The following is a 24343-nucleotide window of genomic DNA, read 5'->3' as shown; positions in this document are numbered from 1 at the left end:
ATTTCTTGATTACCTGGGTTCAACTGCAAACTAAGAATATAATGAATTTTCTCAAGTTCTGTGACTTGTGTACATGCCTGTGAATTTCACAGAGTGAACTTACTATTTCAGTGATTTTTGTCAACATCTATGGCTCTATTTTGACTATCTACAGAAATATTAATCAGTGCCATTTAGTTCCTACGATCTCTGGGACATGAATCTAGGCACAACAGCTGTTAAATTTTACTGAGTAGCTATTTTGTGTAACGTCCTAGACTCCCCGAGACACAATCTGGTCAGAGGAAAGAAATTGGATTCACAAAAGATGAATGGCATATACTAAGTGTTAAATGAGTAGGATGTGGGAAAGAAAATGGAAGAGTTCAGAAGTGCACCAAGGGCTGTACAATATTAAATAAGACCAAGACAAATGAGCTAAGGGAGATACACAGACATTCATGGCAGGAGGAATATAGGATTTTTCCAGGAAACTATGTGAAAATTTATTCTATGTATTTACTTTTAAATAATATGCATATTGGGATTCAGAGTTGGAGAGAAACAAAGTACCCCCAAAATGAAAGCATAGTCTGCTGTATTATTGTTTATAGGAACATAATGGCCTCATATTGAATTTATCTTCACTTTCTTACATTGATCCCAAAAGTTATTTGCAATATTTCTTATTCTAGAATGAAAATATTATTAATGACTATTACAAACATAATAATGCCTACTAGCTACTAACATTTTATTGAAGTTTCTTTATATTTTCTCACATTAGCATTCACAACAACCTGATGAGATGAGAAGGGTTCCTATCTTTTTACCAGCTTTTTTTTTTATATATATATACAATTTTATAATTACTTTGCCTATCTTTTTCTTGGGGAAGGGCTTCTATTTCTAATACACACTTGTATAAGCCAAGGGTTTGAGGATCTAAACAACTCATTCAGTGGAATATAACTAGTTAGGAATTACTGTGTGGCTAGTATTGATCCCACATGTGTGATTCTAGTTCCCAGGTAGTGCTTGTGGTAAAGAACCCACCTGCCAATGTAGGAGATATAAGAGACATGGGTTTGATTTCTGTGTTCAGAAGACCTCCCCAGGAGAAGAGAATGGCAACCCACTCCAGTCAGACAACACTGAAGCGACTTAGTGTGTGTGATTCTAGAGCCCAAGCTCTGTTGTTGCTATACAATGTGTAACATTCTAAGTGTGTAATGTAAGGGTCTCAGACTTCAGTGTGTGCTTCAGTCACTGGGGATCCTACTGAATGCCCATCACTTGTGCTTTAGCAGATCTGCAGGAGGCCCTGAGATCCTGCATTTCTAACAAGCTTCCACGTGATGGCAATGCTGCTGGTACAGACCATGCTTTGAGTAAAAGAGTTTGAACAGATTGGGAAATCAGGGCAACTGCTGAAATTATCAGCTTTAAAGAATTGTTTATTATGATAGTGTTGAAATTAGCTAAATTCATTAAACTTTCCACACCTATGCAGCATTAATATTGTTTACTCTGTGAACTTCTGGAACCTTGGCCAGTTCAACCTTCCCCTAGATGCTTGGCAGTTTGTGGTGAGGGACCACTAAAAACAAAAGAAGCCTATCAGGTTTTCCTAATGTCTTTCATTTCATCATTTTAGCACATACTTAGTGTGTATCTTCTGTTTCTGCAATCAGGTTAAGAAGTCAGGGGATTCCTCTGGTGCCTGCCTGGGAGCCTTGGTGAAGATGAGAGGAGAGGGTCAAAAAAGGACGAGTCAGGATGCTCTTTAAGCATGCTGATGTTAGCTAGACAGACTGCTATCACCGTTCAAGTAGAGGGGAAATTCAACACCATAACACTCTAAAATGAGACAGGAGGGACTCCAAATTATGACATCTGTATCCAGCCCACAGTCTCAGTCATACAACAGCTGTACAATTGTCCTCAGATGAGTACACACAGAGAAGACACTTCTCTGAGCTCAACTCTCAGTCTGCCCCCATCTAGACACAGTCGCAATGAGGTGCTTCAGGTTTCATGAAGAGCACAATTCATAGGTCACTGTGCATCCAGGGAACATTAGAATAATGAGTGTCTCTGGGCTCCTCACAAGAAAGGCTGCAGAACAATAGCCACTGAAATGACAGCCTTTCAGCTCTGACAGAGTAGAGGCCGCCACACATTCCGCTCTCTGTTCCATTTACATCTTCGGTAGTAAGCAGCCTGGTCTCTCAGATACATTTCTGAGTGTTGTTATCTCAGCTTCTATGAATGGTTAGCTGGGTATGGGGAAAAGCACAACTCTGTACATCTAAAGGCATTCGTGCAACAAACTTGTAGCCTGTGTTTGCAGGGGCCCCTCTCTGCCTATAACTGTTCCTTGTCTCTGATCTCCAAAGAGAAAGGTGCTTGCACTCCTGTTCTTTTCCTCCCCCTTCTTCTCCACCACCACCAATTCCATTACAACCAATAACCAATTATTTACTAACGGCTTACTTTTCCCAGATACTTTGATATATGGTATCACCCTGAGAGCTCTAACGATATGCCTCATTTAAATTCATAATAACCTACGATATAATTATGATCTCTACTATTATATATGAGAAAACTGAAGCTCAGAGAAAGCAACTTGCTCCAAATCATACATATGGTAAAATTTAGAAAAGAGACTCAAAATTGGAAACCAGGCTTATGTGACTCCAACATTTGGAAGATTTTGATACTCTCTTCTTTCCATATGTCCGTGGCCCACCCAGAAATTGTGCCAGTACGGTTCTCCAGAAAGTCACGTTTGTCACAACAGTGAAGGCAATCGGATAACTCCCTGAAGTGTGGGTTCCTTCTTCCTCAACAAATTGAGGAGAATATACATGGGGAGGATATCATACAAGATACTATTCAGCTAGCCATATACTATCTCCTGGGACATCCTGCTGACACCATCCTTCTGAGCTGATGTTAAAGAAGATTTTAATTCTTGCTCAAAAAACACCTAAATTCACAGAGTTAATTTTTAGTTATTTCATACTGCAAAAAATTAACTTTGATGACCTGGGAAAAATGCCAATCTGTTCTAAAATTACTACACGGAGGTAAATGTGGCAGTCACAACAGACATATGGGAAGTTTAGATAAAGACGATTCTCTGGGGAAATTTGGCAGGTTAGCTTCAGAGCTTAGAGACGTGCTGCCAACAGTGCCACTAGCCTGAGAAGCAGACCAGGGAACACCTTCAGTTATTTATCTCTTATTCCTCACTCAGTACTATGCTGTTCACATGCAAACAAACAAGTTTCAACTTACAAAGTAATGACAAAGCGCATGTGTACTCAGTCACTCAGTCGTGTCCGACTCTTTGCGACCCCATGGACTGTAGCCCCGCCAGGCTCCTCTGTCCATGGGATTTTTCAGGCAGGAATACTGAAGTGGGTTGTCATTTCCTCCTCCAGGAGATCTTCCCAACCCAGGGATCAAACCCACATACCCTGCATTGGCAGGTGGGTTCTTCACCAGAGTCATCTTGGAAGCCCAGTGACAAAGTAAAAACCACCAAAAATAACAACAGCACCTCCATTTTTAAAGTATTCACTGTCTAGCCGGCATTGTGGTCAGTGACATGCACAGTCCCTACTAAATATTCAGCATCACAGATCACTATGGAAGGGAGGAAATGATTGATCAATGTAGTCATGCTAATTAGCATGGTAAATAATTAGATTCTCATTTTATAATAATATACCAAAATACTTTGAACATTTTGAAAGTTAAAAAAAGGAGCATTCAGATTTAAATATGGCTTGTTATCAACTGGTCCTGGTTTACCTCACCACACTGTTTCCCATAAATGATAGTTTTCAAAATGCCTCAATCATCAGTTTTATGACTCAACAGAAACTTGGAATGCTGTTACAGGGATTGTAGAGGCACTGTCCATTCTCTGGTGTATATATTGTACCGTATGTAAGGTGAGAGTGCTGCTTTGTGGACTACTGTAAGATTTAGGGAAGCTTCAGTTCACCAGCCAGATTCTTGAAACACCTAATTTATGCATAAGCATGTATATATGTGTACACCTCAATATGTGAGCATGTATACATAGAAAACAACATATTGTTTATTTAATCGTATCACTTGATCTATGCACTTAATTACTTTACCTCATAAAAATCCCCAAGATTAACCTGAAGTTATCATATCATTATAGGTTTATATAATAATTAAGGAAATAAAGCAAAAAGTCATGGCAGAATACATAAATCTCCAGTAAAGGGACATAATAAGTAAAGTATATTTTCATTGCATTGAAAAAAAAAAGAGTTCATTTTTTGTCTTATAGTAATTTCAGAGTAATTTTTTAAAAATACTTAATTAGATAACTGTTTTAAAAAATCATGAGTAATACAACATTTACATTAAACCGGTAGTTTAAAAAAAAGCAATTTTGCTAAATTCTCTGTATCAAGTCTACCAAATCTATATTGAATGCAAGTGAAAGAAAACACCTCCACACCAGAAGCTACTTCATTAGAATCTAGGAAAACAGAAAACAAATCTCTTTTGGAGATGTGCAAGTTCCATGTAAGAATCACATGGGAGAAATATAAAGAGACGGGAGCATGCCCTATGCTGCTGTGGCATGTTTCTTAGCAACACAGAAAAACATCTCTCTGCTAAGAAACTCTGTCAAGTAATATGTGTTCAGGGATCATAATTCAGAAAGTGAATTCCAAATAGAACCAGGAATATTTACATTCATGATAACACTAAACTGTTAAGCTGTTTTCATATTTATCATGTCAATTTTATAAAACAATTATTAAGATAAACTACTTCAGTCATAAAAAATATGTCCAAATGAACCACAGCATTTTTTCCCATAGGATCCCTGCTTTCCACTGAATAGGTATTTGATTTTTCTTTAAAGCATACATTTGTCTAGAGTAGTCTTATAGGCTCCACAAGCAAACTGCTAAATGCTAGTGTCAGAATATATTATTCATTGTCAGTTTCTGAATGGCAGGTCATCAAGGGAAGAAACTTGGACTCCCCAAAGAAATGCTTCTCTACAAACAATGCTGTCTTCATTTCACTGTTTGTTCTGTGAAATTTGTCCCTACTACGTTCCATTTCAACAGAATGGTGGATGGCATTGCTTTATATTTTAACATTTCTATTTAGCCTTCTCTGCAAGTGATAATTAATCTATGGCCATGTTCACTGATATTTTAATCCATTTGGTGAAAGGAGCACACTATTTTTTGGTTTGTATTATTATTAAGATGATATTAGATGTATCATTTGAAGTGTGGTTTGTGATTCTCTACTGATTTTCCTTTATTAGATAAGTCACAAAATTCCAAATAAGCTATTTTTACCATCCCAAACATGTGAGAAGCTACTGTGCTTTCAAAATTATGTTTTTAAATAAGAAGTGAAATTTCTTTAATTGTGAATAAGTCTTTACTATCTATTACAAATTCTAGAGATTCCCCAATTGATTCATATAACTCATCATTTAAGACTTAAGTAGAAAGTACATTTTTCATCTAGAAGCATTCAGGGAGCACATTACAGATAGTATGATTATTTTTTCTAGCAAAATATTTATTAAACATAAATGTTATACTTTCTAATAACTAAAAAGAAAAGGCAAGTAGAATACTCAAGTCAGTACTTTCTGAATTCTGTCATTGTAATACTGTAATCTTTGAAAATCTTGTTTAACTTTAACCTTATTTGGACATGCCCAGGATATGTATGCAAACTAGTTGGTCACAGAGATCAACTTATTATCTGATAGAATATTTTTAGATGTTATCCTACCACAAAACATCTCCATGTCAAAAAGGTTAAATAATTCTTATCCAAAAAGATGTACCAAGGAACAGTCTAAAGGATAAATTATGAACTGTTTCATATGCGATGTTTATATTTGCTTGGTTTGCTCTATAGTTTAAGATAATATTTTGACCATATGGCTTCCCCGGTAGCACTAGTGTTAAAGAACCTGCCTGCCAATGCAGAAAAACTAAGAGACACAGGTTCAATCCCTGGATTAGGAAGATTCCTTGGAGGAAGACATGGCAACCCACTCCAGTGCTCTTGCCTAGAGAATCCCATCTCTTGCCTGGCAAAACTCCTGGTGGGCTACAGTCCAGAGGGTTGCACAGAGTTGGGCACAACTGAAATGACAGCACGCACGCACATTTGGCAATATAAAATAGCATGATACAATGATTAATTTAAAAATGATATTGGAAGTACTGACATGAAGTTGCATCTCCATGTTAATAGAAAATGCCACATAACATATAAAACAAATTCTCCAGGCCAGAATACTGGACTGGGTAGCCTTTCCCTTCTCCAGGGGATCTTCCCAACCTAGAGATCAAACCCAGGTCTCCCACATTGCAGGTGGATTCTTTACCAGCTGAGCCACAAGGGAAACCCAAGAATACTGGAGTGGATAGCCTATCCCTTCTCCAGTGAATCTTTCCATCCCAGGAATCGAACCAGGGTCTCCTGCATTGCAGGTGGATTCTCTACCAACTGAGCTATGAGGAAAGCCCTGTATTATATAATGCAATTTAAGCTTTATTATTGACAGTTTCAGACCATTTAATGCCTACATTTAATATATTATAAATATTTGTGAGTGTGAGATCATCCACTTTAAAGGTTTTAGAATTTTACTTTGTTGGAATTAAAAGTAATGGCTATAATTCACCAGGAAAACTTTTGCTCATGAGACCAATGTAAGGAAATCTGCTTGTGGTCAAAAATCACATAATGTATGTCATCTGTCTCCACCTTGCGGTTATTGTAAATACTGCTACTTCTTAGAAAGGCTGAATGGCTATGGAAAAATAGGAGTATTTGGCTATCTTTGGATTTTTACTTTTAGATACCAGGAATGTAAAAAAGTATTTCACTTTTAAATGACTGAAAAGTACATTGTTATATCAAAGTGTTAGGTCATCTAAAGCATTTCTAGGTTTCTTTGCCAATGTTACTAGTCATTTCTTACAAAAATATTATGTGACTGTAGTATCATGTAGCTAAATTGGACACCTGAGCATTCCACTCAGCATATATGGTCTAAGCCTGTTTACTTTCCCTTAGAATTTCACAGGCCATTGACACTTCCTAGAAAAGTCACAAAATGAGGGAGATATTTTTGTGATAAGAAATTGTTTTTTTAATATTCTAAAATTGATTGTGGTGATGATTGCTTAACTCTGTGAATATATAAACACCATTAAACTGTACACTTTAAATAAATTGTAAAAAAAAAAAAAAGAAATTGTTGTCCAGGAGAAGTATAAGTCTTCAGAAACACTTCTTCTTGGTTCTCAAATCAAAGATTTTATTGTCTATTTTAAAGACAAAATCCTAACTTCCAAATACATACTATTTTCTTCTTTTTCCATTTAACTCAAGAACTGGGGATATTACACTGCTCTGTTTATAGGGGTTTAGAGACTGCCCAGTTGTGTTTTAATAGGTAAGAAATTTTCAGTAAAGTGTATAGATCACCCCTATCAATTCACCTATAGATCACCCATAGATTACCCTTGTCAATTCTGAGTAAAAGAAGTCTCATCAAATCATCCATATGAAACAATTGGAAATGTTCTAATCAGAGCCAAAAAACTTTTAACCTGGTTGAATTAGTCAAACTAAACTTGCCAGCTGTTCTACCACTAAGCATATTTGTCACTATTGAATTTCCTGTTGCATGGAGAGTTAAATACTACAAAGAGAAGTTTTATTGATCAGAAAACACTACCTCAAAATCTTGCAACATGCTCTCATCCCTCACAGGGTCACACTGCTCCCAGCAGCAGAAGTTCTTGGTTTTCTTATGGTTTAGATGTAAATTACACATCCTCCCACTTGGATGCATGATCCATAGGGATATGCATCAAGCCAGAGCCTCTTTAAATACACGCTGCGCACACTACAGAGAACTGTGTATCATATAGTTAATATATAATCTGCCTTTAACACACTTCCAACTGTATCCTTTCTTCCTTATCAGTATGTGGTTGGATATTTCTATCATATACCCTTTCAAGAAAATAAAACAAACCTGAATAATTTGTCTCTTAAAGGAAAAATTAAGGTCATAATATTTATCTGTCCTGCTGCTTCCAAAGACTAAATATCTTCCATAATTATGTCTTAAATTCTGATTGCTTCAAACTCAACTTCCCCAAACACTTAGGGCACTTAATTTAGTTAACTAAAACTAAGGATTCAAAGACATTTTATGTAGGTTTATGATTTCAGAATAAACATTCACAAAACATGAGAAGACAAAAGAAAATGTTATTTACATGCATCCAGGAGGAAATCTTTGAGAAACAGATTTTAAACACGGGGATATCACTAACTGCTTTAATATAAATGACTACATTTCCTTAAAATATTCTCCAGATCAGAAAGGTCCTGAAGAAAGCTGGATGCTTTCTTCAAGAGGATGCACTTACAAAACATAAGAAAGTCCACTGATAACATTTCCACTCCAAATGCTGTAACATTGCTTACACGCTAGATTTAGCATGTAATTTACGAGGCTCATAGGTTACACTTGTGCCTGTATGATGTAAGGGGAGAACACGTACCTTTTTCATTTCCATTTGCATAATTTGGAGGCTTGTTTTTATCAATGCTGTTAAAGCTCTGACTTCTCCTATTTAAATTGGAGGCTCCCTGGACCTTGCTGCTGTTGCCTGCAGCTGGCACCCTAGAGGGACCTGGAAGCCTGAAATAGTACAAGAAAAATTACATCATTATAGTACATTACAAAAAGATAGAGAAAAGGAGGTTCTGAGTAGGGAAGGGTTAATGGGAAAATCATAATTTATGGAGTTCAGCAAAAATTGTTGGTTTAAGTGACAAATTGCTAAATACAACATTTGAGAATCTCCAGAAAAGTCTTGTTTCATATGATTAATCTGCCTCCAAAGTATATCAATAATGCAAGACAATTAGAAATAAAGTAATTCTAACTAAAAAACTCACTCATCACATGCCTGATGAATACAACTTTGATTAAAGGGGCTGTAACAATTATATGAAAAGCAAGGGAAATAATAATATTTTATTATGTTCTCAGGATATTAAGCAGCTGCCTGCAATTATTGTTAAGTTTTTTCAATGTATGGGACATTTGTTTTTATCTTAGGTGGCTGTATCTTAAATGAACTTACACGTTAATAACAAGGAGAATAAAGTTTCATAATAAACTGCAAAGAGCAAACACTGAATATCTGAGCTAGTTAATTACTCTAAAACATGGTGTGGAGACCAGGGTCATGAGTTTGTTCATACTGGACCCAGCTGTCTCACATAAAAACTTTCACTTGCTTGCCAAAAGTGAAGACCTGGACTTTATCTGGTTACCCCACAAGTGTGGCTAATAATCACACAAGCCATGTGACAAAAAAGATGCAAGTCTCATAAGAAAAAAAAAAAAATCTATTAGTAGAATGACAATTTAAAATGCACATACAGTGATAGTTGCTTCAGCTCCTTTTATATGAAGGACAGAGGAAATACATGTAGACTATCTTAACACTAGGGAAAGCTTGACAAGAGTTAATGTACTTAAGTTGTTTTACTTCAACTATAATTAAACATCAGTTTGGATCACTTATTTCACTGTTTAAACAGTTCCTTCCCATATTAAAATTTCAAGTATTCAGTTATTTCAAGGATGGTGCCTAAAATATGCAATTACAATATTTTATTTAGTGTATACTGCATATGTATAATAACCAGTCCACATAAAACTAGAAATTAAGAACTAGTATTGTATTCTAGACATATTTAAAACACGATATTAAGCACTGCCAGCATCTTTGCTAGCTTTTGCTGCCCCCATGTGAACGTCACTGTGTACTGCTCTAACAAATTCTATTTTAAAAGAAAAGTAACAAAAAACGTAGAACTTATAAAGGTAGCAATTTATTTTTTTTTTTTACTGTTATCCTTTAAAAAAGGTTTAAAGTAAAAGAATGTTTATATCTGTTATACTGGTACCCAATATATTACAATTTCCCAATCATTTGCTACCATATTCAAAATTTAACTCGCCTTATTACACTACCTGACATACTATCTCCATAGATCCTTAGGAAATCAAACTCTTAAATGTATACTATAAATATTTTACAATAGTAACAGGTATAGCAAAAAGGAATGTACATCAGGAAAACACACACACCAGCCTGAAAACCGAAATGTTGATATCTTGGAATAGTTAATAGCTTCAAAATGTTGACTGTATTTTGGAGTTTAAATACATATGGCTGTTAATAGTTCCTTCAGCTATTTTGCTAATTAGAGGTTGTGTCATACACAAGATTAGAATCTTTCCCAAATGACTCCAGCATTTAACTTTTGCTCAAATGGATCTACAGGGTTTGTAAGTCTAGCACAATAACCAAGACACCAGGAATTTTGGAGACCAGTGATTGCACTATGTAGAAAGAACTCAATTAATTAATTTGGCTAAATGTCCCAATCATAATAAAAATGAGAACTAGTCCTGTAGAGTCAGGCACAGACTTAGAAAGTTCAGTCCAAACTCATATAAACAGATTTTGTTACAAAATTTGCCCTGATTGCAGTGAAACTTGCTATGTTTCTAGAAAGCAATTAAATTGCATTTTAATCATGACTGTGACCCATGGAGCCAAGTGATCTTTAGTTCTCAGAAGAACAAATTAAAACAAATTAAAAAATCCATTTGCTCTTCTCATTACCCTAATTTGACAGTCAGCCAGAGCTCTAGATCATTCATCAAAGTAATAAAAAGAGAAATGAGAATGAAGCCAAAAAAAAGAGATGTTCTATTAAATTGAAGAAGTACTTAAAATACATTTTACATTCATAAGTCTCAGAAGTAGTAATAAAAAAATGCTCACTGAACATGGAAGGTCATTGTTCTTTCCATATCCTAATTTATCTCATTTCTTCTGGTTTTTCATTAAATACCCTCTCAATTTGCCTATCCAGAATCAGTTTAATTACTATGGAAATGAGCATAAGTTAGAAAACCAAGGCAAGGGGAAAATATTTCAAGTCAAGGCACCATCAGCAGTCCTTGTGGTCAAACACTGCATAATATGATTCATTATTAGAGTAGTGACTAGTTAACCACCAGTGAGACACTCTCCCAGTGAGTGAGATGGCACAAATAACTACATGATAATCAGGGGGCAAAACACATTTGCTGTGGCCTCACTTAGCTGTACCATCATTAACATTAAAAAAAAGATCAATTTTCACACATTTTATAAACTATTGATTTTTCAAACAGTACATAATGCACTGTCATTTATTATACTACACTGACTTTAAAATACATATTTCATAAAGAAGAAAAAATTTAAAGTGTTAAAAGAATGACCCAGGTTGACCTGGTGCTAATTGCCCCACAAAAATCTGCCAATGTGTCTCAGTGCTGCTTCAAAATGTGCAATAATCAATGCAAGGCCATTTCAAAAAGCAATTATAATCTTGTTTTACTTCCAGAATTTGTGACCTGGAAAGAAGAGGGTCTTCAAAGTAATTGTTTTCCTTGATTTTCTCTAAGCCTAGAACCTAGACTTTAGCCCAGTCATAGCACTATGTGTAACAAAACTAAATTAAAGGAACTCAAGATCCATTTCATAATTTAACACAACAAGCTCATCCTCAAGAAGTCATGTGGAAATCTACTTGGAAAAATTCAGTACTCTAACCTTTTCATCCAGAAGTATGTCATTTTTTGAAACAAAAAAAATTAGAATGATAGGACAAAATATCACTGGGCATTTACTTTATTATCACTAATAAGTAATAAATTAGAGATATTAACTGACCTAGTAGGCTTTTTTTGACTGGTTGCAATTCCACTGTGATTAGACTGAGTTGCATATCTGGCTGCCAGACTGTATGAGGAGAAACAGAGAAATTGAATTAAAGAGATTCCTTGAACATGGAAAGAAAGTACAAACTTACAAGAAAACTATGAGTTAATGAAATGCAATTGGAACATGTATAAACGTGCATAAAGAATAAATTAATTAGAAAATTATGATAATGTAACATACACCATGACCATTGATTATGAACATACTATGAAATAATTAATGCTATGTACCCCCTTAATAAGTGTGTTGTCAATGACTGTAAAATAATGGCTGTGTGACAATATTAGTGCCTTCTTAAGTAGTAGTATTCCATCTTATAAAGAACTCAACTTTTGTAAATGACAGTGAAAACTTCAGGAAAGCTAAAATTTGACTTATACCATAGCAAGATCTCTTTCTCAAAAAAAGATTCAAATAAAAAAAAGTATGAAATGAGAATCATTATTTTATGAAATCTAATTAGAAAAATTTAACCTAAATACCATTTTGAATACCAAAAGTTAAAATATCTGGTTTCTGTCTAATCAGTTATTGCTGATCTCCAGTCCTGGATACAACATTTTAAGGAAGTGATTAATAAAATCCTTTCCGGAGAAAAAGCTATGCAAAATTTGAAATTAAAATGGAGTCAGATTCTTCAAAAACAGACTGAACAACTGCTGAGGACAATTTCTGGGCATTCTTAAATTACAATTCTTAATGATTTTTTAAATCACAATCTTTGGTCAAAAATACACCAAAGAGCATCATGGAAACAGCTTTGAAGAACAGTGGATACTTTATAAACAAAATCAGCATCTGTGCTTCAGTTTGAACTGGTTTCTAAATTACCTAATGGCTCTGAAACTAGAGTTCTGAGGACACAGTAAGACCCAGTGGACCCAGACATTTTCACATGCGCTGTGATGGCCATGGGTTGGTGTGTGAGTAGAGAGTCACTGCTGGTGAATGGTGCCTCTACATGAAGCCAGTTGTACATGCACAGTTTTCAAGGCCTCCAGGGAGACAGGAACAACATGGGGGTGTTGGAATCAGGGTAGAAGGGTTGTGTGGAGCCCTGCTGTTCAGCCAATTGCTTTGCTGCCAAGCAGAGGATATGTAATCAAAATGATGATTAATGGTATCCTTAAAATGGTGACATGTTTCCTAAGTAAACTCTGACTCCACAGAGGCAGCCTGTGGTGGGAGCATGTAGGTCCTTAGAACTGCCTGGCTAGAGAGGAACAAATATATCCTCATATCGAGATAGCTTTTCAGAGCACTTGTTTTCAAGAGGATACCTGATATATTCTCATTTGCAGAGGGTGCATTCTGTATTCCAACAGCACTGGACAGTAACAGCTGGCCACAATGGCCAAACTACACCTCAACTACCAGAACATCAGAGGACAGTTTACAAAACAGAAACAACAGAGCATCACAGTGGAATGGGACATTCACTCAAAATTTAAATGTAAAAGTACCTGCCGTGAAAAAAGAATCTTCTGTGAATGTGTCAACTGAGAAAAAGAGAACTACCTAAAGGTTTACCCTGATGTCTTCTATCCTGTACCTTCAAATTGAAGACAAATATTAGCAGGACAGATGCCCATAAAAAAAAATGCACGTTCCCTAAGGGAGCTGAGGCCACCTCACTGATACTTTCCTTCATGATTTATAAAGTATCATAATTTCTACTATGGAAGTGGAAACCAACAGCAAAATCAAGAGAAGTTAATTGGCCAAAATCAATGTGATTTTATTGCCCATGTGTGTTTTCTAATTATCAGAGAATATAGGGTTTCTTAGGTGGCTTAAAAGTAAAGAATCCACCTCCCAAAGAAGGAAACATGGGAGACGCAGGTTTGGTCCCTGGGTCAGGAAGATCCCGTGGAGGAGGGAATGGCAACCCATTCCCGTATTTTAGCCTGGGCAATCCCATGGATAGAGGAGCTGGTGGGCTACAGTCCACTGGGCCACAAAGAGTCGGACACGACTGAGCACACGCATCAGAGAATACAAGTTGCCTACATTTGTGTACCCTATTCCCATGCTTTAAAACTTGGTTTCTGCTCTATTCTCTCCTTGCAATTGTGAAGCTGTTATTTGAAGAACACAAATAAAAATTTGATTCAGTTCTTAACATATTCTAATGTCTTTGTATTTGACCATATTGTTCCCTCTGCCTTTCTGACTCTCTTTCATAGACCGTCATTTGAAGAACACAAATAAACTCAATCTATCTGCCCACCATCATTCTTGATCATTTTCTCTTTCCTTCACCTCTTTCATTATCCATCTCTTAAAGACATGCTTTTTCATATGCTATCTTTCCTCAAGCACTTGTATGCATTCTTTCATTTGAGTCTTACATAAGATTTCAGGTAAAATCAACTAGAAAGTGAAAGTTCGTCGTTCAGTCATGTCCGACTCTTTATAACCCCATGGAATGAAGCTCGCTAGGCTCCTCAGTCCATGGAATTCTCCAGGCAAGAATACTGGAGTGGGTAGCCATACTCTTGGGCTTTCCTGGTGGCTCAGTGGTAAAGACTCTGCCTGCAATGCAGGAGACCCAGGTTCTGTCCCTGGGTCGGGAAGATCCCCCGGAGTAGGGCATGGCAATCCACTCTAGTACTCTTGCCTAGAGAATCCATGGACAGAGGAGCCTGGCAGGCCATAGGGTCGCAAAAACTTAGACATGACTGAAGCAACTAAGCAGCAGCAACCATACCCTTATTCAGGGGATCTTCACCACCCGGGGATTGAACCCTGGTTCCTGCTGGGGTTAATTAATAATCGAAGGCTAGAGTTAATATCTGCATCATATTGCCAGTGATTAACATCAGATGAATAAAAGACACCCATTTCCATGACCAAACTCACCATTTTCTTTTTTAACTCCCAAGTTCTAATCAGATCCTTTCATTTCATGATTTCTGTTTACAAGATCACCATTTTATTTAACCCTCTGGGCTTGAAACCTCAGTAGTCAACTCTTCTGTTTTTCCTTCCTTTTAATTACTATAGATGTGCAATCAATATCCTGACATGCTGATTCGACCTCTACAAATTTATCTGTATCTATGTTCTCCCTCAATTTTCATGTTTCCCATGCTAACTCAAGCCTCAACACTTTCCACAGAGACTCTGCTGCTGCTGCTGCTGCTGCTAAGTCACTTCAGTCGTGTCCGACTCTTTGTGACCCCATAGATGGCAGCCCACCAGGCTGTTCCATCCCTGGGATTCTCCAGGCAAGAACACTGGAGTGGGTTGCCATTTCCTTCTCCAATGCATGAAAGTGAAAAGTGAAAGTGAAGTCACTCAGTTGCGTCTGACTTAGCGGCCCCATGGACTGCAGCCTACCAGGCTCCTCCGTCCATGGGATTTTCCAGGCAAGAGTACTGGAGTGGGGTGCCATTGCCTTCTCCGACAGAGACTCTAGATCCCTTCATTTTTCTTAATTTTTTTTAAACCTGGCTCTGACTCCCTGTGCAGCAGAAACATATTTTTTTTTTTTTTCCCACAGTGCTTGTAATACCATTTCCCTAGTTTCATATTTACAAACTGGCTAGTAACAAAGTAGGTGAGTGGATACAGTTAAAACAATTTATTAATGAAATAGACACAAGGGACATGTAGACACAGCTATGAGGCAAGTGGGGGTAGATAAAATGAGTTAGAGCATCAGTCAACTAAGGATTTGCAGACATCTGGATGGAAGATTGTCTTCTTTTCCAGAAATGTTATCAAAGGAAACTTCTTCTAGTTAATAATTTGGATGGCAAAATGTATCAGAAACAAAAGAACAAAAACAAAAAAAAATATTTAGAAACTCACTGTGGGTCCTATACTAAAAAGCATCTGCTCATCTATATAATAAAGTATAATATCAAGGGAATGCTTTTTATTTCCTCTAACATGGAAGGGAAGAGGAGGAGTTTCCATATAGCCAATTAAACAAAGGAGGAAATTCATCTGGTATTCAAAACACAGAAGGATCCCAACTGCCAGAACCATCTAAAACAGCTTCAGCACAAATCTCCACGTGGAATTACAATATCCACATATTTATAAAGAAAGAATGCTTCTCAAAGTAAACAGATCCTGAATTTTGATTAGCTATTTTTATTAACCACCAGAGTCTCACTACTCAAAGTGTTGTCCATAGATGAACAGAACTGGCATGACATGAACCTTCTTAGAGGTTTCTGTGGTGGCTCATTTGGTAAAGAATCTGCCTGCAATGTGGGACACCTGGGTTCCATCCCTGGATTGGGAAGATCCCCTGGAGAAGGAATGTCCCACTCCAGTATTCTGGCCTGGAGAATTCCATGGACTGTATAGTCCATGGGCTTACAAAGAGTCAGATGGACTGGTCTGTTCCTAAATCAACTGACTCAGAATCTGCATTTTAACAGGATTCTTATACATAATTGGGCTTCCCAGGTGGCACTCATGGTAAGGAACCTGCCTGAATGCAGGTTCATCAATGCGGAAGACATAGCCTGTAGCCTGCCTCAGTCCATGGGAGATGGGTTCCATCCCTGGGTCAGGAAGATCCCCTGGAGGAGGGCATGGCAACCTACTCCAGTATTCTTGCCTGGGGAATCCCATGGTCAGGGGAGCCTGGTGGGCTGCAGCCCATAAGGTCGCAGAGAGCTGGACATGGACACAGGAACTAAGCATGTGTCATCTCCCTTAGCTTTCTCAACACAATACTTTCTCTTGAGCTACTCCTCCTCTTCCTTCCCAGACTCAGGGTCATTCACCATACTCATCTTATGAATTTTGTACTATAACCATGAATATTTTCAAAGTCATAATCCTAGGCATCAGCTAATCTATTCCTCCATTTTATTATATCAATCTCTATTTCATAATCCAATCTCAATTCTAAATTCAGCCTCTTTTCTAAAATATCTCATTATCTCCTAGATAAGCTACCTGAATCTATCAGCTACTAATAGATTTCTCCCAGATATTCCCCAAATGTTCAAACCTCAACTCATTATTCTTCTTCCAAATCATCCTCTCTTTGCTGTTGCTCTTTAAATTTAGTGTCAAAATTTTTTTTCCATTGAACAAAGAACTTCATCTTGATCATGACCCACTCCATTCTTTCCTCTGTCATCCTTCTTATGGATTCTAATAATGACTCAGGTGACTAGTCTCCTTGTTATCAGTCCTTTTTTTTTTTTTACAGCTAGTCAAATTCATTCTTCTCAGAGTCAACAGAACTAACTTTCCCAAGAAAGAATCAGATCAGATCAGATCAGTCGCTCAATCGTGTCTGACTCTTTGCGACCCCATGAATCGCAGCACGCCAGGCCTCCCTGTCCGTCACCAACTCCCGGAGTTCATGTCCAAATTTTTCTCTGAGCTTGCTGTTGACTACCCATTGTCTGCAGGACAAAGTCCAAACTCTGTGATCTGGTTTACAGAGTGCTTCTGTGTGCCTCCTCAGACTTTCCTACAGCTTCCTCTCCTCGGCACATCCTCCACCCCACGTTCTCCACTGTCACCATACCTCAGCCAAGGCCTGGCGCCTCTTCTCCCAGCCCTCTGCATTTCCTCATGAGGTTTCCTTCAACATAAAACACCATTACTTCTCTTCCTCACATTATGATATCTTCAGTTCAGTTCAGTCGCTCAGTTGTGTCCGACTCTTTGCGACCCCATGAATCGCAGCATGCCAGGCCTCCCTGTCCATCACCAACTCCCGGAGTTCACTCAAACTCATGTCTATCGCGTCGGTGATGCCATCCAGCCATCTCATCCTCTACCGTCCCCTTCTCCTCTTGCCCCCAATTCCTCCCAGCATCAGAGTCTTTTCCAATGAGTCAACTCTTCGCATGAGGTGGCCAAAATATTGGAGTTTCAGCTTCAGCACCATTCCTTCCAAAGAACACCCAGGACTGATCTCCTTTAGAATGAACTGGTTGGTTCTCCTTGCAGTCCAAGGGACTCTCAAGAGTCTTCTCCAACACCACAGTTCAAAAGCATCAATTTTTCGGCTCAGCTTTCTTCACAGACCAACTCTCACATCCATACATGACCACAGGAAAAACCATAGCCTTGACTAGATGGACCTTTGTCGGCAAAGTAATGTCTCTGCTTTTGAATAGGCTATCTAGGTTGGTCATAACTTTCCTTCCAAGGAGTAAGCTTTTTTTTTTTTAATTTCATGGCTGCAGTCACCATCTGCAGTGATTTTGGAGCCCAAAAAATAAAGTCTGACACTGTTTCCCCATCTATTTCCCATTAAGTGATGGGACCAGATGCCATGATCTTCATTTTCTGAATGTTGAGCTTGAGGCCAACATTTTCACTCTCCTCTTTCACTTTCATCAAGAGGCTCTTTAGTTCTTCTTCACTTTCTGCCATAAGGGTGGTGTCATCTGCATATCTGAGGTTATTGATATTTCTCCCGGCAATTTTGATTCCAGCTTGTGCTTCTTCCAGCCCAGCATTTCTCATGATGTTCTCTGTGTATAAGTTAAATAAGCAGGATGACAATATACAGCCTTGATGTACTCCTTTTCCTATTTGGAACCAGTCTGTTGTTCCATGTCCAGTTCTAACTGTTGCTTCCTGACCTGCATACAGGTTTCTCAAGAGGCAGGTCAGATGGTCTGGTCTTCCCAGCTCTATCAGAATTTTCCACAGTTTATTGTGATCCACACAGTCAAAGGCTTTGGCATAGTCAATAAAGCAGAAATAGATATTTTTCTGGAACTCTCTTCCTTTTTCCATGATCCAGCTTACTTCTACTTTAAGATCCTACTCAAATGGCACCTCCTTGTTGAGGCATTTCTCAAGTACTGTAGAGTTAGTTTTGTCCTCCATGAGTCCCCAGGTCTTTACTCATCTCTAAGTGTCTGGTTAATATGGAAATTTATCAGGGTAAATGTCTGTCTCCTGAACAGATGGCACTGTTCACCAGGACAAGGGTTATGGTATGTTCATTTCTGCATTCCCAGTTCCTACCATGGGTTTGAAGTGAAGTAAAGTGAGGTCACTTAGTCATGTCTGACTGTTTGCAACCCCATGGACTAGAGCCTACCTGACTCCTCTGTCCACAGGATTCTCCAGGCAAGAATACTGGAGTGGGTTGCCCTTTCCTTCTCCAGGGGATCTTCCCGACCCAGGTTACGAACCGAGGTCTCCCACATTGCAGGCAGACGTTTTACCTTCTGAGCCACCAGGGAAGCCCATCATGGGTTGGCATGTGTTTAATACTAAATAATTGATTGCTATTTACTGGCTGCTGCTGCAGCAGCTGCTGCTGCTAAGTGGCTTCAGTCATGTCTGACTCTGTGCAACCCCAGAGATGGCAGCCCACCAGGCTCCCCCGTCCCTGGGATTCTCCAGGTAAGAACACCAGAGTGGGTTGCCATTTCCTTCTCCAATGCATGAAAGTGAAGTCGCTCAGTCATGTCCGACTCTTAGCAACCCCATGGACTTCACCCTACCAGCTCCTCCGTCCATGGAATTTTCCAGGCAAGAATACAGGAGTAGTATTATTCAACAATGGGCTTCCCAGGTGACTGTAGTGGTAGAGAACATGCCTGCCAAATGTGGGAGAATAAGAGACATGTGTTCAGTCCCTGGATCAGGAAGATCCCCTGGAGGAGGGCATGGCAACCCACTCCAGTATCCAACAATGGTAATTATATCATCATTTTATAACCAAGTGAAATTGTTTTAAGAATGGAGTTATCAAAATTATGCTAAAGGAGGGAAAACAACATGTCTTCACTGTGTCCTTATTAAGTGACGTTAGCCTTTATCATTTATTATTCACAATAGTCCTGCAAAGTTAATGCTCTATTCCTCACTGAAAAATATGAAATTGATGCCTTTAAACATTAGCTCACTTGTACAAGTTATGCATCTTATAAATGATAGTAATGAAATTTAAATGTTTATCTGTTGAATTCTATAAACTATGCTGTGTTCTACTATGACATATTATTTACTTGCAAATTAAAACTGGCAATATTTTAATGCTTATTTTTCTATGAATTCATTGCCCTTTGGATTTGTGAATAACTTCTTCAGGGTGTTATCTTTTCCAGTGTCAAATACATCTACTTTCAATAGATACTCTTCAGCATTCAGAGAATGAATATTAGATCATTTCATTCAACAGATTACTTTATGAAGAAATATGAAATAGGCAGTAAAAGAAACTTTAAATTGTAAGGTATTTTTAGTATCCAGGCAGCTCTCCTAAAAAATCCCCCAATTAAACACTATATTTAAAAATTTTAAGCCACATTTTAGTAAGAACTAGAAAATAAGTTATACTACTTATAACTTGCTACTCTTATGTTCATTACACACATAAGTAAGCAAGCAATCACAGAACTTTTGAACTTTTTCTGTTGAGCACTATGGTAACCTCAAAATCTCTGGCCAGGATTCCAGGAACTCATATTTATTAAAAGGCTTGGCATGAGTGTAAAAACTTCCCTGATTCCCTCTTTTATACTCTATCCAAATATAAAAAAGATTTTGAGTGGTTTGGTGCAGGACTTCTTAGAAGATCCTATTTCTGTTGTAATTATTCTAACAGTTGACTTCCATGCAGCAGTAAAAATTATATAATCTTATTAGTTACCTTTCATCTTCAAAAATCAAAATGGACCCAGATATAAAGGATATGTGCATCTTTTTAAAATCACCAAGGTATACCATCTGAACATCACACATCTATTACTCTTTATCTCCATTGGTTACTATTAAGCTTCTGAATATCTCATTTGTTGTTGTTCAGTCACTCATGAACTGCAGCACTCCAGGCTTCCTCATCCTTCACAATCTCCTGGAGTTTGGTCAAATTCATGTCCATTGAGTCAATGATCCCATCCAATCATCTTATCCTTTGTCATGCCATCCTCCTCCCACCCTCTATCTTTCCCAGCATCAGGGTTTTTTCCAAAGAGTCAGCTTTTCACATCAGTTGGCCAAAGTAATGGAACTTCAGCTTCAGCATCAGTCTTTCCAATGAATATTCAGGGTTGATTTCTTTTAGGATGGACTGGTTTGATCTCCTTGCAGTCCAAGGGACTCTCAGGAGTCTTCTCCAGCACCACAGTCTGAGAGCATCAATTCTTTGGTGTTCAGCCCAACATTATGGCCCAACATTCACATCCATACATGACTACTGGAAAAACCATATCTTTGACTATACAGACCTTTGTTGGCAAAGTAATATCTCTGCTTTTTAATATGTTGTCTAGGTTTGTCTTAGCTTTTCTTCCAAGGAGCAAATATCTTTTAATTTCATGGCTGCAGTCACCATCCACAGTGATTTTGGAGACAAAGAAAATAAAGTCTGTCACTCTCCATTTTTTTCCGTCTATCTGCCATGAAATAATGGGAACAGATGTCATGATATTCCTTTTTTGAATGCTGAGTTTTAAGCCAGCTTTTTTACTCTCCCCTTTCACCTTCATCAAGAAGCTCTTTAGTTCCTCTTTCCTTTCTGCCATTAGGGTGGTATCATCTGCATATCTGAGGTTATTGATATTTCTCCTGGCAATCTTAATTCCAGCTTGTGATTCATCCAGCCTGGCATTTCTCATGATGTACTCTGCATGGAAGTTGAGTAAGCAGGGTGACAATATATAGCCGTGGCATACACTTTTCTCAATCTGGAACAAGTCTGTTGTTCCATGTCTGATTCTACCTATTGCTTCTTGACATGCGTACAGGTTTCTCAGAAGGTAGGTAAGGTGGTCTGGTATTCCCATCTCCTTATTAACTTTCCACAGTTGTTGTGATCCACACAGTCAAAGGCTTTGGCATAGTCAATGAAGCAGAAGCAGATGTTTTTCTGGAATTCTGTTGCTTGTTCTATGATCGAACAGATATTGGCAATTTGATTTCTGGTTCCTCTGCCTTGTATAAATCTCATTGGAGATAGTTAATATTTGAATTGTCTTAATTGGTACTTAATTAGTATGATAATTAAATGCTCAGATGGGAACTGGAGAGGCATATCAACTTACTAACAAATTGAGACTTTGTCCTGAATATAGCATAGAATACCAAAAAGTTTAAATTGTAGAATAAATAATAAATTTCCACATTAGTGAGATCCTTTTCTTCAATATGTAATGAAGAAATTGGGGGACAAGAGGTTGGGATATTTAGTAAGCTTGGAACCAGACCACATAAGAAATCACTGCTACTGCTCAGGAAAGATCTGATGAGGGCCTAAATGGAGGCAGAGGCACAGGAAATAAGAAAAAATGATTAATGAGATAAGTTATAATCATGGACATAGGAACTGAAGGAAAAAATCTAAGACGGCTCCTGGACCTTGGCTTGAGCTGCATAGTACAGTTATATAAGAGCATAGAAAAGAGATGTAACATCCTTGATACAGTGTAAAAAGAAAAAAAAAAAGAGAGAGACTCCACTTGTAACTTATGTTACTAGTCAAAGGATGAATAAATAACAGGAAATAATAGAAAGATGGATATTCACAGGTGGGTAAATCCACTTTCACGGCAGAGAGAAAGATCACTTCATGATCCTATTATAATAGCTCTCTTATAAAGCACACAAGACTTTTGGATACTGAGTGAATCAATAAAGAAGACATTGACTTCATACCCCTACGGTATTTAAAGTGGCAGATGCACATAGATATTGAGAAATTTGATTGAGTTTTGTGTTCCACTTATTCTAATAAGCATATGTTGATTGATATTATCCACCAAGTAATAAATCATTAAAAACACTATTATTGACCACTGACAAAGTATCAGCATTGTTGTGACCACAAAGTTCCAATATGGAAAATTTGGTTTAGGCATGCGGGGATGACCACTTCACTCACAGAAGTATAACCCTAAAGACCATGCATTTTAATTCAAAACCCTTCCTAAAAACATGACTTGGTATTTAACAGAAACTGAATTGACTTCAAGCTTGGAAGGAGAAACCCAACAAAACTTAGGCAAGTGTCCAAAAAGTGACACATTCAAATATTTATTCTCTGTGAATTATTAAAATGAAATGCCAGTAGTAAAGATCTATCATAATATACTGGTTAATAGCACAGTCTCTAGAATGCTCTACCTGAATCCTAGCTCAGCTGTTCTCTGTGCCTGTGTCCTTGTGGGTTAAATAAGGATGACAATGTTACCTACCTCATGGTTTTCCTAAGGATTAAATTGTAAATCACTTAGAAAGGTGGCCAGTAGAAATAAGTGTTGGAACAGTTTAAAAGACAACTCAGTGGAATTCAGATGAATGTTTGGAAGTCCCTGGATTCACTAAGTCCCCATGTGAGGTTCTATAAATAGTCTGGTGAATTCAGTACAACATAACTTCCTATGTTCTTATAATCACCCTGCCCTCACCCAACACCACATTCTTTGGTCCCACCTATCACTTTCAATGTTACTACATTCTTACTCTAAGACCAACAAGCATGGATTCTTCAGGGCAGTGCATGAGCTTTAACTCTGGCTCTCAGTCTCCTGGTTTATAATTACTTTGAGACCATGGTTTCTTGTAAGCAAATACAGTTGTCTTAATCCCCTTCAAACCTCCCTGGATACCACTCACTCTTTTTTTCCCCTAAACTCAACAATAGCAGCCCTATAGGTCTTTATAATATTATAAAAAATCATCAGAAATTGTCCCAATAGGTCATCCAGGAACCACCATTCCCATCACGACATGCAGAGGGTAAGCCTTCCAGAATCTATAATTCTCAGTGCTGTATATAATCCTCAAAGTATCTCAAATACATGTTTCATAAATTTTTATTTTGTGATATGTCATTAGATGAAAATACAGTTTTGATATGTTTAATGCTATAATACATTTGCTTTAATATTCAACCACAGTTTTGTGTTAGATTTGTACTCAAAATTTCAAAACTGATTAGAAAGACAAAGATAACATGCCTCAGAAATAACAACAAAAATAATTTGCCTTTAAGAAGGTAGCTAATGGGCTCTCATAATTTAAATACTTTGCAAAACAAACAAAAGGAACAATCTCTTGTTTGCTTACTTGACCAATAAACCTTTGCTGTCTCCAGAGTTTGTTCTGATACCTCATTTTCTTTACAGAAATGGAAGAGCATGATCCTCTCTTTCTGAGTAATCTCTTCCATTTCTATTGTTTCAACCAACAAACCATTGCTAAGTCAATGTTCCCAGGTCCTTATAGCTGTCCCTGACCTTTCCTCTGGGCTCTAGAGCCTCATATTAGGTATCACCATCTACAAGTCCCAGTGAAATATCAAATTCATAAAGGCCAAAGCTAAACTTCCTTCTCTGCATCTCCTTCTCATGTGTTTCTACCACAGCGTTATTTTTTTTTCCTTATTAAAAGACATCACCACCAATGAGCCAGCAAAACTACAAACATGATGATTTTTTGGTTATTTTCTTATCTCCAAACAGCCCAAATCCATTTTCCTCATCCTA

General features: G+C 37.6%; 1 protein-coding gene across 13 annotated transcripts in view; it reads right to left on the bottom strand.

The window, feature by feature from the left end:
* NAV3 (neuron navigator 3) overlaps window positions 1-24343 on the bottom strand; it is an 893860-nt gene that overhangs the window by 209227 nt on the left and 660290 nt on the right. For 12 of the 13 annotated variants that reach the window (XM_070788552.1, XM_070788555.1, XM_070788553.1 and 9 more), the window contains 2 exons: window positions 11856-11924; window positions 8610-8749 (listed from right to left, as the gene is read on the bottom strand). In XM_070788552.1, coding sequence (XP_070644653.1) covers window positions 8610-8749; window positions 11856-11924 — 209 coding nt within the window. The remainder of the gene's footprint in view (window positions 1-8609; window positions 8750-11855; window positions 11925-24343) is intronic. The other variant, XM_070788550.1, reaches the window with a different exon arrangement.

This window comes from Bos indicus, chromosome 5, assembly GCF_029378745.1.
Source record: "Bos indicus isolate NIAB-ARS_2022 breed Sahiwal x Tharparkar chromosome 5, NIAB-ARS_B.indTharparkar_mat_pri_1.0, whole genome shotgun sequence".
NCBI lineage: Eukaryota > Metazoa > Chordata > Mammalia > Artiodactyla > Bovidae > Bos > Bos indicus.
Note: the sequence above shows the minus strand (reverse complement) of the source record. Positions and strands in the feature narration are given on the sequence as shown.